General features: G+C 37.2%; 1 protein-coding gene across 1 annotated transcript in view; it reads right to left on the bottom strand.

Moving 5' to 3' along the window:
• LOC117946819 (glycoprotein endo-alpha-1,2-mannosidase-like protein) overlaps positions 1-12,501 on the bottom strand; it is a 16,215-nt gene extending 3,714 nt beyond the window's left edge. The window contains exons 1-2 of the mRNA XM_034875213.1: positions 11,991-12,501; positions 10,309-10,418 (exon numbers count right to left, since the gene is read on the bottom strand). Coding sequence (XP_034731104.1) covers positions 10,309-10,418; positions 11,991-12,501 — 621 coding nt within the window. The remainder of the gene's footprint in view (positions 1-10,308; positions 10,419-11,990) is intronic.
• Between the last annotated feature and the right edge of the window lie 3,283 nt (positions 12,502-15,784).

Genomic DNA, 15,784 nt, shown 5'->3' with positions numbered 1-15,784 from the left:
CTAAAAAGTCAGAGTATAGTATGTCATAAAACGTCATAGTATGTCATAAAAATCTCTAAAAAGTCAAAATTTTACAAAGATGTCAAACGTTCACAGTGTAGTAGTTCATAAAAATGTCTAAAAGTTAAAGTATAGTATGTCAAAGAAGTAATAAAAAGTCATACTATAGTATGTCATAAAATTTCCAAAAAAGACATAGTATAGTATGTCGCAAGAATGTCAAAAAATCATAGTATAGTATGTCAAAAATGTATATATTTTGTTATTAATTGTCAGATAGTCATTGTACGTAATACAAATTTCAAAAAAGTTAAAATACGTAATAAAACTGTCAAAAAGTCATAGTATAGTACATCATATAAAAAGCATAGTGTAGTATATCATAATATAGCATGTCATAAAAAATGTCTAAAAAGTCATAGTATATTAAGTCATAAAACGTCATAGTATGTCATAAAAATTTCTAAAAAGTCAAAGTTTTACAAAAATTTCAAACATTCACAGTGTAGTAGTTTATAAAAATGTCTAAAAGTTAAAGTATAGTACGTCAAAAAATGTAATAAAAAGTCATACTATAGTATGTCATAAAATTTCCCAAAAACACATAGTATAGTATGTCAAAAATTCATATTATGTAATAAAATATCAAAAAGTCATTGTATGTAATACAAATTTCAAAAAAGTTAAAACACGTAATAAAAATGTCAAAAAATCATTGTATAGTATATCTTATAAAAAGCATAGTATAGTATGTCATAATATAGCATGTCATAAAAAAATTCTAAAAAGTCATAGTATAGTATGTCATAAAACGTCATAGTATGTCCTACAAATTTCAAAAAAGTTAAAATACGTAATAAAAATGTCAAAAAGTCATAGTATAGTACATCATATAAAAACTATAGTTTTAATAATATATAGCATGTCATAAAAAATTTCCGAAAAGTCATAGTATAGTATGTCATAAAAAGTCATGGTATATCATTAAAATTTCAAAAAAGTCAAAGTATGTTATAAAAATGTCAAAAGGTCACAGTATAGTACTATTTCATAAAAATGTCTAAAAGTCATAGTGTAGTAAGTTATAAAAAAAAGCATAGTATAGTATGTCATAATATAGCATGTCATAAAAATGTCAAAAAAAAGTCACAGTATCGTATGTCATAAAATGTCATAATATAGTATGTCATAACAATGTCAACAAACATTACATGGTAAGTCATAAAAATGTCAAAAAGTCATAGTATAGAATGTCATAAAATATTCCATACAACATTATTTTTTTAAACTTTGATTTCTAACTTTTTTAAAGCCGGTCCCTGAACGTGACATGAGAGTGTTGTCTAGGCCTGCTCTGTCTGGGATAATTTGAGATAGGGTCAGTCATGATTTGAGGCTATAAATACAATTGAATTGCCAGGTTAGGATTGTCAACTTGTAGCAAGCTACTGTTTGGCAACGTCAATCATACGCTGGCTCCCTATATTGGCAGTCACACATTCAAAATTGGTGGACCCCCGCCTAAAGCATAGCATTTGATTGGGCATCTTATTTCTCTTTTCTAGAACCATGTTACAGGGGACTGTACTGGTTTAAAGAATTTCTAAAACTTATAAATAATAATCATATAAAACAGGCTTTAGCCAACAGTACGTTTCCAAAGAATGCCATTTAAGGAGACATTTTTGGACAGGATGCGACTGTAAAGAATCACGTTTGCACTCTTTCATTTTCATGGGAACACTGTAAGGGATAAGTAAGTGCTGCCTCTCTGGAGACTTCTGCAACACTCAGTTATGGACCAGTTAGAAATGGCCATTTGCAATTGATGAACAAAAGCAGCAGAGGAACAACGGACCTGAAGTGACATGAACACAAAAAGTGCTTAAGTTGAATATTTTAAGGAACAGCCAGATAATTCAGAGACTTTGAATAATGTATGATCAAAGTGAAACACTTTTCTTCTCAAGCAGCATACACCCAAGGGGAACAATGTGAAGGAAATGGCTTTTTACAATGTTGGAGGCCACAGCAACTAAATGGATGTAAGATGTCCTCGGGTGAGCTACATCACCTATATTTTATGATTCCTCTCCTATTTCTGATGAAACCCTTATGCAAGTCTGCATTTAGAGCAGTGTTTTGCTTGAAAAAAGACTAAGAAGAATTAGACAAATCACATTTTTGACCTGATGGTTGCGCTAGACACAACGTTAAGTGATCACCAGAGCTATTTCAATTCATCCTAAGAGGTGCATGCATGTGTGAAGCAAATTTGTGTTTAAAATTTAAGCTTTGTTACTTGTATTTTGTAATGGGGTGTCCGTTAAAATGTTTACTATAGGAAAGATGTAATGCAAGAATGTGGTGCACACTGCACTGGAGTCTTTCTGTGGAAAAAAGACTATTGGCTTCACTGCCTGTGCCAATATGACATTGGCCTTAAGTGTAATAATAAGTCAATGTGATGGTTGAAATTGGCTACATCCTAGCAAATTGTTTTAAACTGCAAATGTCTATAGATAAACTGTCAACTGGACGCAAGGAAAACAGAACCATATGTGTCATAAATGGAGCTGCTAAGTGCTTTTATGTGCTTTATACATTTTGATGATGTAAGATGCACATTTCTGGCAAAATGTCAATTTGAATAAAAATAGAGGAAGTAAGATCCTGGCCATCTGAGTAACTCATAGGCTGGAAACAGTGTTAATGAACCCATAACTCTCTTCACCTTTTGTTAAGTAAGAGCCCTGTAAAGTGAGATCAAATCTGAACCTATTTTGAAAACATTATTAGCGGGTATGAAACCATATAATCATCACCCATGGAAGGGGAAACACTGTTATGGTCGCCTGTTCACTGCACCAGAAAGCAAAGCAGGCCACTAGAAAGCTCATTTTCCAAACACACCGGCCCATTACTCTGTGGTCATTTAGAAGTAAATGAGACTGAGCTGATGCATCGTAATACTACAGAAACATTGACAGCATTGACCAGAACAAGCCCAGCATGATTCATGCTAGGCAGAGTGGAATTTAGTGCCATGTCATGCAGAAAGGACTAAAAGAGGGATACGAACACAACGATAAAGATCCAGACCCTTATAACAATTAGATCAATTTTAACAAAGCTGAGCACATTTCTGTATGACACACACAACAATGGGGGGGGGGGGGGTCACATAAGACTGAATGTTAACTACTCTGTGCATCTAGAAAGTGTGGCCATCATAGGGCACCCATGGGCATTATCCCACTGTCTACATCCAGTTACATGGCCTACTTACTGGATAGAACCTTTACAGCCCCTAAGGGTGCAAATTGTTCAGAGATGCAAACTGAGTCATGGGACCCATGATGCACTTTTTCCCTCTGCTCCAGCTTCCAATCACCCCCCACCCTGTCCCTACCAAACTGCCCCCATCCTCCCCTGGGCAGAAGAACTATTTCAGCTCCTCTTCAAGCGGAGGTAGAGTAGCTGCTCTGCTGGGGAGGCTCCATGTGATCTGCTCTCCAACTCTGCCATACAAAATACAGGCTACACAAGCTGTGTGTGGGTGTTGTTGAAATACTGTTCAACTTATATAATTGCTATATTGTGCAGTGTTACCCAAAGGAGGGATCAGTGTGTTTTTAGCTGTGTGGTGTGGGATTGCCAGTGTGATGGAAGTTGGATTTGTTTTTGGTGAGATAGCTCCCCTACAGTTTCCATTCATCTGAACTTTAACTTGTGTGCATGAAGTTATGTCAAATATGTAATTTAGTGTGGCCGGGTTGGATCAGTTCTACTAGAGTAGGCGCACGTGTACTGAGAGGTGCGTGCCTCAACGCAGAGGTCCAGGGATTGAATCTGACCTGTGACGATTTCCTGCTAACTTTCCCCCATCTGTCCCCTTTCTCACCTAGGTGTCCTGTCAAAAATTAAAGGTGGAAAATCCCCAAAAATAATCTTTAAAAAAAACTATGTGTATACACTTTCAACAATCTTGGGAAGACTTACATTACAAACCAGGCAAAATAGGTAATTGCTGTAATTTGAAGAGTGGCTCAGTGTTATAATCTAGAATATCTTGTACAACTCCGAATTTAATTGTTCAGCTATCTCTTGCTATTTGCCAAACATACGTATGTCCCAAATAAAGTCAATTTTGTATTTTTTATAACAAAATCCCGCTTTTTTTCTCTTCATGTAAAACATTAACTCATCATTATACCCTCATCCTTATCCTGAGAAGAGTGCAAGTGAAGGATGGGTTATTGGAGGGAAACAGCCCTCTAAAACTTCTAACTTAGTCACAGCCCCTTTTAAGTGATTCAATCAAATTTGAAGGATTTTGTTTGACAGAAAATTAGTCAGCAACTATGTTAATAATCAATTCATTATCTGGTTCCAGCTTCTAAAATGTGAGTAGTTGATGCTTTTCTCTGCCTGATGATAGTAAACTGAATATCATAGGGATTTGGACATTTTCTGAACAATATGAGCAATTTGATAACATCAACTTGAAATTACAACAAGCAATTTTTTGTATTTTTTGACATTTTATAGACACAATAATGAAAGATATTAAAAAAAAAAATCAGATTTTCTCATATATTATATACAGAATATATCTTTAATACATTTTGGGGGAAGCAGCACATATTTGCCCCTGGCCCAGCTAATAGGTTAATTCGGCCATGAGTCTTGGAAAGGCTAATGCCACATTTGTGCCCCAGTGAACCACATAAAACCACTTCATACTTATTCTCTCTTATATTGCTCTGTCAGGCAGTTAGAAAGAGTAGCAATTCAAATCAAATCAATTCAATTCAATTCTATTTACTTAGCTCCTAATCACAACAACAGTTATCTCACAGTGCTTTTCATAAAAGAACAGGTCTAGACCGTACTCTGAGATGTTATTTACAGAAACCCAACAATTCCCACCAAGAGCAAGCACTAGGCTAAAGAGACAAGGAAAAACTTCCTTTTAAGAGGCAGAAATCTCGAGCAGAACCATGGCTCAGGGTGGGCGGTCATCTGCCTCGACCGATTGGGGGTGAGAGAAAGAGACAGACAGAGAGAGAGTGCTGTCAGACAAAAGACAAGACAGCACAGGACACAAAAGGACAAAGACGCCAGATGGAATACAAAGTGCAAAACAACAGGTATCTTATCCCCTATTTACAAAATACATTTGAGCTGTTTTATAGACATGCAGAATACAAGATTTCTGTGAGTTAATCTTATTTCAGTAGTATATTTATTAGTATTAGTATACTTTATTTTCAATTTTTGTGTAATTATTATTTGTGTGTAATTATACAGACTCTCCAAGGGCCTGATGATTCAAAACAAAACTGCTCATGCATTCTCACAAGCTTGGACTGGTAGCCACTTTGCAACTGAAAGCCGATTGCAGATATGTGTGTTTCCTGAACCCTGATCTGATTTTTGGCTGTGTCCACTGCTTCTGTGAGACCATCTGTCCTCCTCACTCAGACTTAATTATTTAAGGTTGTTGCTTAGAAAATTTACATTTGAGTTCCAAATGATCAGAGCCAAAGGTCTTTTCCTTGTCAGCATTTTGCTAAAATTATGCAAGAAGAAGCATTTCAAAGATAATGTCCTTCTGTGCAGAGGGACAGGACGGAGCTCATCAAAAACAAGGAGTACTTAAAGAAGATGCTTGGAAATCATGCACTCAACATGCTGCCATTTACAATAAGAAAATATTCTAATGCTTTCTCTCCTCTGCTGTCCGATTGGGATGTTCTACGTGATTTTATGAGACAGCACTTCCTCCTTATTTCAATGAGGTTCTTAAATGTTAAAGAAACTATATTCAACTTTTAAGTGATTCTGAAACTTGGTAATGTTCCATCTGATGATTATGAATCACCTGTAACGGCAAACAACACTAATAAAAAGTAAAAAGAACCCTATTTATATATAGTTTTTATTAAAGCCTCTGCTCGGGTTTGATTTTTCCTCCAAAGTAACAAAATGATTTAGGCAGGTAGATGGCGCCACACAGCACACATTCTCATAGGTCACAGATTTCAGCTGAACAACAGAAAAGCTTGCATTATTGTATCCAGCCAGATAAAGGCTAACAGGAGATTTCTTTATTTAGAGCTAATTGCATTATAAATTTATTTTAGAAGTTATCTGCTGTAGTTATGGATGATACTTGGGCATGGCCATCACAGAAAAGAAGGAAATTAAATGAAGAACAACTAAAAGCTAAAAGGGAAAGTCAAAGTGACAACGGGCAAAATCTAAGTCATACTCGGGCTTTTAACACATGGAAACAATGATGTGATTGTAAACTATTCATAAAATGTCCTCAGGTATGTAACATGTCTATTTAATTAATAAACAAACTTTACAATGCGCAATCTGGTTGCATATGCGATGTGGTTGTTGCACTTCTACCTCACAGCAAGAAGGTTCTAGGTTCACATCCATGTTGTTCTGTGGAGTTTGCATGTTCTCCCCATGGGTGCTCCGGTTTCTTCCCACCATAAAGACACGCATGCTAGGTAACTAGAACTAAAATTGAAAATTAGCCAACTGGCTAACAATGGCGCATTTACAGAAATGTTGATTAATGTGCATTGTCCCAATCAAATAAATAAATCTATCATGCCAGTAGCCTGGATTAAATTACGTCCCCCTTCCATTTAACACAGACGTTATAGTCCTTTTAGTCCGTGTTTGTGGCCTACAATTTTCTATTCCCTTGTCCCCTGAACCTGTGTAAAGTGTCCTTGGGTTTCATGAAGTGCGCTATATATTTTGAAGTTATACGTTGGTTGCTACAACAAACTCGTAGCCTATTTCTTTGGCTCGCGACACAGTGACAGTGATACACAGTTTAGCTTACCATACATCCAAAGTAGGCTAAGTTACTGTATAAAACCCTTGAAATGCAACAATGCATCTGTAACATATTCTCTTATTGTAAATTAATGATTTTCTGTCTGAGCAAAACATTCATTGCAACTATATGACCTCCTAGTAATGCTAACTCCTAGACCTTTACGACAGCACGTGTGGTAAAAACAGTACCGCTTATGTCCAAAGGGACTGCTGAAATTAACACAACCTGAAAGTTACATGTAGCCACGTTATATTGATTTGTAGAAAGCATGTCAAGGTCTGTTTTTCCACACACGCTTCCTCCACACTTTATATGAAAAAGTCATGCTTGCTCAGTCACTCATGACAATAAAGCATGGCATTACATGTAATCTATTAGCTTCTCTGCTGACAGCATTTTATGTAAAACCTAATCAGCTCAGCGTTGCATGTCTAATCCAGGCGTTCTTGTCTTGCCCTTGCATATATACATTATTTCTTTGCCCGCAGCCAAACAGCAGACTAAACAAATGTGATATCACGTGTGACAGACTGGCATGACAAACCGATTGCCTCTCATCAGAGTTGTTCATACGGAGGACGAGGCTAATATGTGTCACATCTCTGCAGGAAACTTAATTATCTTTATCTTTACATCAGGATACAAACAACATCCAAACAACATCATAACAAATTGTTTTAAAATGATCCTCCCTATGACTTTGCTTTGTAATTAACCTTGGTGATAACTTTAGCCAGTTGTAAATACAACTTGTTTCCTTTAGCTTTAGCTAGTGACTGGTTTTTTTCTGTCCTATACATTCAAAAAGTAACATACATCAAAATGCAATTACATGTGGAACCTGCTGACATCAGCACATAAATATGACTCTTACTCAGTAAGAGTAGTGGTGATTTTCCCCCCACAATTTGACAAATTTTGTATGATCTCTCAAAAGCAGTGGGCTTCCCAAAAGTGAATTTATGATGACAAATTATTAATATGGAGATCTCAATACTATAGCCCCTGTTTAGTATTCTATTCTCTAAGAACATTATTAGGGCTTTAAGTAACAATTATTTCCATTATTGGTTACTGATAATTATTTGTTTTTGAAATCGTTAGTCTATAAAATACCAAAAGAAATAACAGCAAATCATCACATTTGAGAGACTATAGAGAATAGTTTTCATTGTTGCCTGAAACATTAAAACGTTTAATTAATTATCTAAATACTTACCGGTTAATTTTCTGTTGATCCTCTAGCCGACTAAAACAAAACCTTACAGTAATGTGATTTTTTTTTCTGTTTGGCTGGCTGATTTTTCTTTGCTTAAACATGTAGTGCAAATGTTGCTGATGCATTATTAATGGCACCTGCTTTGACACAGAAAAAGTCTTACACGCATGTCTCTTATATGTCATTTCAATTGACATGTAAACAGAAAGCTTTAGAGTAGCTTTTAATATGCACATGAACAAACGATGTATCAACACTCATTTTAATGTTTTTTTACAGTCTGAAAAAAGACCTTAAACTCTGACCACTGTGTCATATTGTCATTATCCTTTCTGCATCTGACATGAATTGTACTGCATTACGGACCAGCTTTACCTGTAAAAGTTTATTAAGCATTCAATACAGTGACAGGAGTAAAAAAACAACAACAACATGGCAGGCAGTTTATTTCCTTGAATGTGCCATTTTCCAACCTAATTGGCAAATTGGTCATGTGGTTTTGCTACCCCCACCTCTCCACCCTGCTCATGTGCTCCTGAGCTCTTTCAATCTCCACTAAAACAACTCATCCAGCAGCAGCAATTTGACTTTATTTTTTGCTCTAATACTGGAAATGTCCCTGCAGCTGAAAACATCTAAAGTCAAATCCCTAAGTAGTAAAGACAGCCTTATATGAGGCAGCAGAACACGTTCAACAGCTCTCGACTTTACCTTGCGACAAAAACAAACTGCCGCTTTTGTGTATAAGCACTAAGGCTGCTTTGACATGACTATCCGGGGAAGTGTTAAGCTCTTTGCCCACCTCTGTGAAGCATCATTAATCATTACTCATGTGTCACTGTACTCTTAGTGAGATGAATGGATGGAGAGATAATGGACAGGCAATCATATTTACACATTAAACCTTAGCCTCGTTCATTTTCTGGACACCATTCAGAAATTACATAATGGGTATCTCTCCAGACATTGACATCTACGTTCAACAAGCTGGATGTTTTAAACACTTAGCCTACTCAAATACTAATATATAGCACATTGTCTGTGTTAGTTGTGGCATTCCTGTAGTTGAGTTTGTAGTGTTTAAAAGTAAGTGGGCACAGTTCAAGCTGGCTTACTTTATACTATGGAGTGCCTCAGGGTTCTGTGCTCAGCGTACTTGATCACACACATTTACAGCGTAAATTTAAGTGGTAATGTACATGAAACTAATACTTATTGCTATGCAGATGATAAGGTGTTGTATAGTTGTGAATCTTCTGTCCCAAATACACTTCATAAATACAGTCTGCCTTTAATATTTTGCAGTCTCGCCTCACTCAGCTCAAACTTGTACTTAACTCTGATAAAACTAGATTGATATTGATATTGTTTTATAATGCTAGCTAACAGACATTGTCAACATTGTTACAGCTCAGGGGAAGACAATGTAACTTATTACCTGTTAAAAATGTGTAGATATTTGGCTGGATGTATATTTTTCTTTTAAAGGACTGACGTTTCCCCCTTCCTGTTTGTCCCCGCTATCTTTTCTTTATGAAGCCATTCTGGGTGAATTATATTCATATCCCAGCAAATTCAGTGTTCATCTTGCAATCATTATCTAAGATCACAAGGCATATTTGCTGTCAGAGAGCAAAGCATTTGGTTTAATTTTCTATAGCCATTTGGAACGGAAAATATTTTAATGTATGGGATTCCTCCGTTTAAGTGTAAACGTTCTGGTAAATGCTTTTTAATTGCAATTTTTTATATTTTCTTCTTTTTATCTTAGTTTTTAATTTTTAATATTTGTTGTCTGATTTGTATTGTTTTGTCACCAATTTTTGCTGCTGTCTTGGCCAGGTCTTTATTGTTAAAGAGGCTGGTTCAATTGAATTTACCTGGTTTAAATTAAATTCAAATACCGTAGAAGTTAAATAAAAGTTTGAAATACCCACTTCTAAGCCCTTACCAGCATTATTGATGGAAAAACAACTCTTCCATCAATAACTGCTAATTTAAAATGGACAAATCATTAAACAATCAACACTCTTTTCAGCGCAACTGGCAGTATGCGTAAACATTGAGCTGAATATCCTAACTCACAATGGATTTGATTCATTGCTCTTCTTCCAGCCTTAGACTCTTCTCCTACTTTGTTTCGGGTCTCTCTCACACAAACACACACACACACACACACACACACACACACACACAAAAATGTGCTGATGGCGTTTACCTTGAGGTTGTGTCTGTATGCGGCATCCAGTACAGCTGGTACCAAATCCTCAGTGGGTTCACCATTGTCGTCAGCCAAGCCGGGAGGATACCACGACAGGACCAGAACCCCTAACGACATACAGAGACCGAGAGTCTGATCATCCATCCTGGACCCAAGGCACCAGTTAATACCTCAGAGAGCATCTACTGCTGGGAACCTATGTCCATTATGCAAATGAACCTTTACAAGTATTATCTTACGCATATAATGTATATGCCACAATGGTGCCTGGCATTAGAGAGGATCTGGCATATGCACTAAAAGCTAATTTATTAAACTCATGTCCGCTTTTTGTGAAGCTGTGGAAACTATTAGATTACAATGCCCAACTACGTCTGTGTGTATTAAGAATATGGCTGCGGTTATTCATTTAATTTATGAGCCTCTGTGAAGTGGTGGGGAATCAGTCATCAAGCCAAATGGAACTATTTAGAGTTTGGCTGGCTGTGGTGTCTAATTAAATGGAATATTTTCACTAAGCATAGTGAGCAAGCACTCCTATGATCCATCTGTCCGGTGAGGTTTCAAATGGATAGATGGCCTGGTCGCAGGACAGAAACGTTAGGCCCTATCATGTTTAGGCTGCTGACGGCTGGACACACCAGGCGGTTACTCGACACCAGGCTACAGGATTTTGTTGACTTTAGAGAAGCCATATACGTTTTTGAAAACATACATATTCAAAATAATTAATGAGTGATCCAAAAAACGGATGAAAGCCTACAGAATAGAGATAAGTACATTAGAGCTGAGAGTTTTATAATCATACTGTACATTACTTCTTTTGTACAAGTCTTGTAACTACAGCACACAATCCAACTTAACCTAAGACGATTGCAGACATGTTTTTCCACATATTAAATGTAGCCTACTTTATTTCATACCCCTTTATTACAAATAAGCTTTTTATCAGATCTTTTTTATGAGTCTTAATCTACATTTAATTTCATTGTTGGTTGTCTGCTTTTGGGATTGTTGTTTTTTTTGCTGGTTGTCTGACTGTAAATGTTTTCCCAGGTGTTATGTTGTTGAAAATATCTCAACTTCAATGAGACCACCTAAATAAATAAAGTTACAAAAATATTAACATGTACTGACTCTCAGTGGAAATATATCAAGGGTATGACCATACTGTGTTATTGTTTTGACCCAATTCTGTTAATTAATACTAGTAAAAGTACTGATTACAAAAACAGACGTAGGCTATTCTTCTGGTGAATAGCATAAAAGTGGAACAGTTCATTGCATTAAACATCACGTGGGCTGTTTAAAATATGGTCTTTTTAATATGAATATTGGAAAATACAGTATTTATACTACATATTAATATCCAGATGTTGATTTCTAACCGTTTACCATGCCCTATATGTTGTGTGCAAAAACACACTAAATTGAACCAAAAAGGCAGTTTCTCTCTGTGCTGCAGAAAAAGCGCAGCAGCAGATGTGTGGTGACTTTGAGCTGAGCGTGTAGGGAGCTGTCCAGTGGATGTGTGGTGCTGAACATGTTTTGTGCCCCTGAAGCAGCGTTATAAAGACCAAATTTATGTGCAGTTGTTGGAAAGAAAAACCAAACTCAGCATTTAGTTTCTTATCTCTCTCCAAGAAATTCAAGGTGCCCGTTGCATCTCTGAACTGTACCTGCTGCAGATGCCCCAATCTGCTCCATGTGGGACTCCAACACCTCCGGGTTCCTCGAACTGTACGGATTAAGTTCGGGGTAGAAACTGGAGCCGATGTCCTCAGGCGGCATGTGTCTTCCTCTTGGGTAGCTTGATGCGATTTTGGGGTCCCAGTGCGGAACAAGGATGTGGTCCCAATGAATGTATTTGCCGTCCATATGTGGGTTGCCGTACCAGGTATAGTAAAAAACATGAACATCATAAAATATTGTCCCCTCGGGGCCAGAGTTGGACAAAACTGCTTTAGTGTGGCTGTCGGGCGGATGGGCTTGACCCGGGGACGCGGTGGTGTCACGGGACACGGAGCGCCGGTCCATTTTCCCCGCTATCATCGGCAGGAGCTCCAAGCCCGGAGCCAGATCCGAGAAGCCATCGCTGGGCTTTAGTGTCCTCAGTCCCATCATGGTCCCAAAGATGAATAGTGTAAAGAGAAACAGGACTATGCAACCTTTCCTCCGTAGTCTTGCCATGTTTAGCTAGAGTGGTAGAAGATGCAGACGTCGTAGACGCGACACGGCGACAGGGAGCGCAAATTAACCTCTCTGTCCCATTTCTGGTTTCCCCGTCTGAGTTCACCTCACAACCTACGAGCTAGTCTTCAAAGTGTCCTGCATAGCAACCGCAAACGAGTTATCCTTCTGAATTCATAATTAAAAAGTGGCTACATGATTGCAGTCCAGTCCCAGCAGATCTATTTGACGCAGTTGGCTGAACTTTTTAATTCTTCTGCAGCTCCGTGTTTTGCATTGTGCTAAACTGCGTATTATCTTCTAGGGAGATCTGCTGGATCTCCCTATAAACTGGGAGATCTGCTGGAAATGTCGTAGGTGTATTTGATGCTGTAACCGCGTGGATGTTCCCGATGTTGTTTCCAACAAGACGCTTCACTCTGATGACTGATCTCCAAAATGCCAGTCCTCCAGCAGGCTGCTGAGGCCCGCCCAGAAGCCTGATCCATCCACCTGACACCGGACACAGGCGTTTTCCAGCCACCGTGGTTAGTTTCTCCTACAGACAGTCCGTTGTATGTAGATGTCAAAGAGGCGGGACTCGGCGATCTCTTGGCTAATTGCATTGCGCAGACACAAACATATCGTTAAAAAAAAAGTAAGGCTACATTCTTCATTAGAGTATCGATTGCCATAATATTGATTTTAAAATTCACACTCAAGTGTTTGATGGACTGCACGGTGAGCTGAGTTATACTGACATCTAGTGGTCATTGTTTAGACTAGATGTTGTGATGTGCAGTTTGAGACAAAGATCGAAATGTATTATTGCTAGTAGTAGTAGTAGTAGTAGTAGTAGTAGTAGTAGTAGTAGTATACTACATTATATAATTAGTTCTAGTAGGCTGGTAGTAAGCATATCCGTGGTGTAAAACAGCCAACTCGATGAGTTTCTCATGATTTTGTGATGCTGACCATTGCATTGATACATTTCCCTTTTATTTTGCCTATTACTTCCGACTTTGAACAAAAGTCGCCAAAAAGGCGTCCTGCGGAATTAACAAGAAACAAACATCTTTGCAGTCCATTAGCTTATTGCACCTCGGCTGGATTCCATCAGTGATGGATGATGAAGCAGGATCTTGGCTTCCGGCCAAAATAATCTGAGGCAGAATTTGGGAGGCACTGACTCCTCCACTGAATTATCTAATTTGGGTCTACTGATACTTCAGATTAGTCCCTGCCTGCTGAGCAGTTTTTCGAGACATTAACTGATATACAGTATCATCAGCGTTTTGGGCTATGTGGTGTTTATATGTAACATTTTCAGACGTGTGTCCAACGACTTCCAGCCTCCTATTGTCAGACTTATTTGTTTAAATCCCTAAAACGTAATATTTGAGGTTATCCCATTCGAAATCCTTTTAAAACTTCAGGAAGTAAAACGCCACAATGAACTAAATTATGAATATGAGCATATGCATGCAGATCTTTTTTTCAGATTAAAAAATACCACAAAAACCTCTTGGAGTTTTGTATTTCAACATCCCATAATATAATCTTCTTCCAAACCAATTCAAAAAGAAAATCAGGAACAAGTCACAAGGAAAAACAAATTAATAGGCTAAATTCATTACAATATTTGGCTTTAGACATTTAAACATGATGGTTCCTATGTGTTTCCAATTCCCTTACAAGTCTTACAAGTCTAAAGTTGTTTCAGCAAACTTTTAGTTGGAGGTTCTGTTTCATATTATACAATAATGCCTCTCTGGCCAAAATGTTGTTTGTGAACTTTTCACAGATTTTTACCTCTTGCAACAGTCTTCCATTCTAACGCTTATGGAGCACAGCTTTCTCTGATTTGTGCGGTGATCATTGATATAATTTGGTATATGTAATGCTGTCGATTGGCCTATGTTTAAAGCCATATGGGTCCACAAGGGGTCGTTGTGGTAGTTGTGATTAAATCGACAAGTCACCTCTGTAACATCCTTTAGGCACATTTGATGGAGTCGTTGTTCCATTCACCACAGACCGAACCAAATGGGTCTATAAAGTAATGTTGCAGTTAATAAGCACAGATAAATGTAGGCCAACTATTTCAATAGCATGTCCTCCCTCAGGTTGACAATGGGCTAAACCTTTCGGTCAAATGTAAAAAGAATAATAATAAAAATAAAAATGAAAAAAGTAAAATAGATGATCTCGCTTATTATGCTATGGGATTGGTATAATCAGAACGAATTAACATTTTCACCATTTTATTTTATTTTTCTCTTTATGCTATTTTAGTTATTTCTCAACTTTAGCTATATATTTGTTTGTTATTGTTATTTCGTTTTGATTCTTCATTATAAAACAATTGATTTACCCTAGTTAATAAATACCGAAATAAGGCTAATATACCTTCTTATCGTTTTTAAGCTTGGTTAAAAGTTCACTTTCCTGACTTTGATTTATCCGTCATTCCACAGGGCCACACGAGTCAACATCTTAACATGATGTGATCAATCACTATTGATCCAGGAATCCGTTTGACCAGCCTGGCTTGTTTTCGTGCTGCCACCTTCTATTGTGGTCCGTTTAAAAAATTCTGTTCTGCATCCTTTTTTTTTGTTTAGTTCAAATCCGCTTTCGTTTTCTTCTAGGTTACTTAAACTCCACACCTCGGTTGATTGGAAAGAAAACACTTTCCACCCCTCCATGTTTAATCTGGATTACAATAGGCTACATGGCTTTGCTATGTTAGGACAGCAGCTAACTAACTCAAGATGGCATGGAGTAGGCTACATTAGTTATACTAGGCCTACACTTAAACATAATAAAAAAAACAGCGCTATTTAACAAAAATAACTTGTTTTTAAAAACAAGGATGTTTTTAGGGTCCACCAGGTTTATTTTATTCCTATTTATCACATGCAAGAAGCTGCATGCACACATTTTAAAGGAGGTATAATTCCATTTTATTTGATTCGGCCTATTTTACTGTCGTAACTCAAAACCTTTCTTGGATTGGGCATTTGTCGTTTAGAAATATCGGAATTAAAGCAGGTTTAACATGTTTTATACGACCAGACTACTGGAAATACTAGTGGGGGGAAATTATCATAATTGGAAATGATTCAGCCTAAGTCACTGAATATACTGCGAGTATAGATGTCTGGATAGAAATAAGAGTATCATGATATTTTTTTTTTTTAGTGATTGTTCACTTCCCATTTTTGGGCCCTTCTATCACACAATATGCAATCTATCCTTGGGGAATAGAACTGTGAATCACGTGGACGTGACCGAGAGTGTG

Source organism: Etheostoma cragini, chromosome 6, assembly GCF_013103735.1.
Source record: "Etheostoma cragini isolate CJK2018 chromosome 6, CSU_Ecrag_1.0, whole genome shotgun sequence".
NCBI classification, from domain to species: Eukaryota; Metazoa; Chordata; class Actinopteri; order Perciformes; family Percidae; genus Etheostoma; species Etheostoma cragini.
This window is presented reverse-complemented; position numbering and strand designations above follow the sequence as displayed.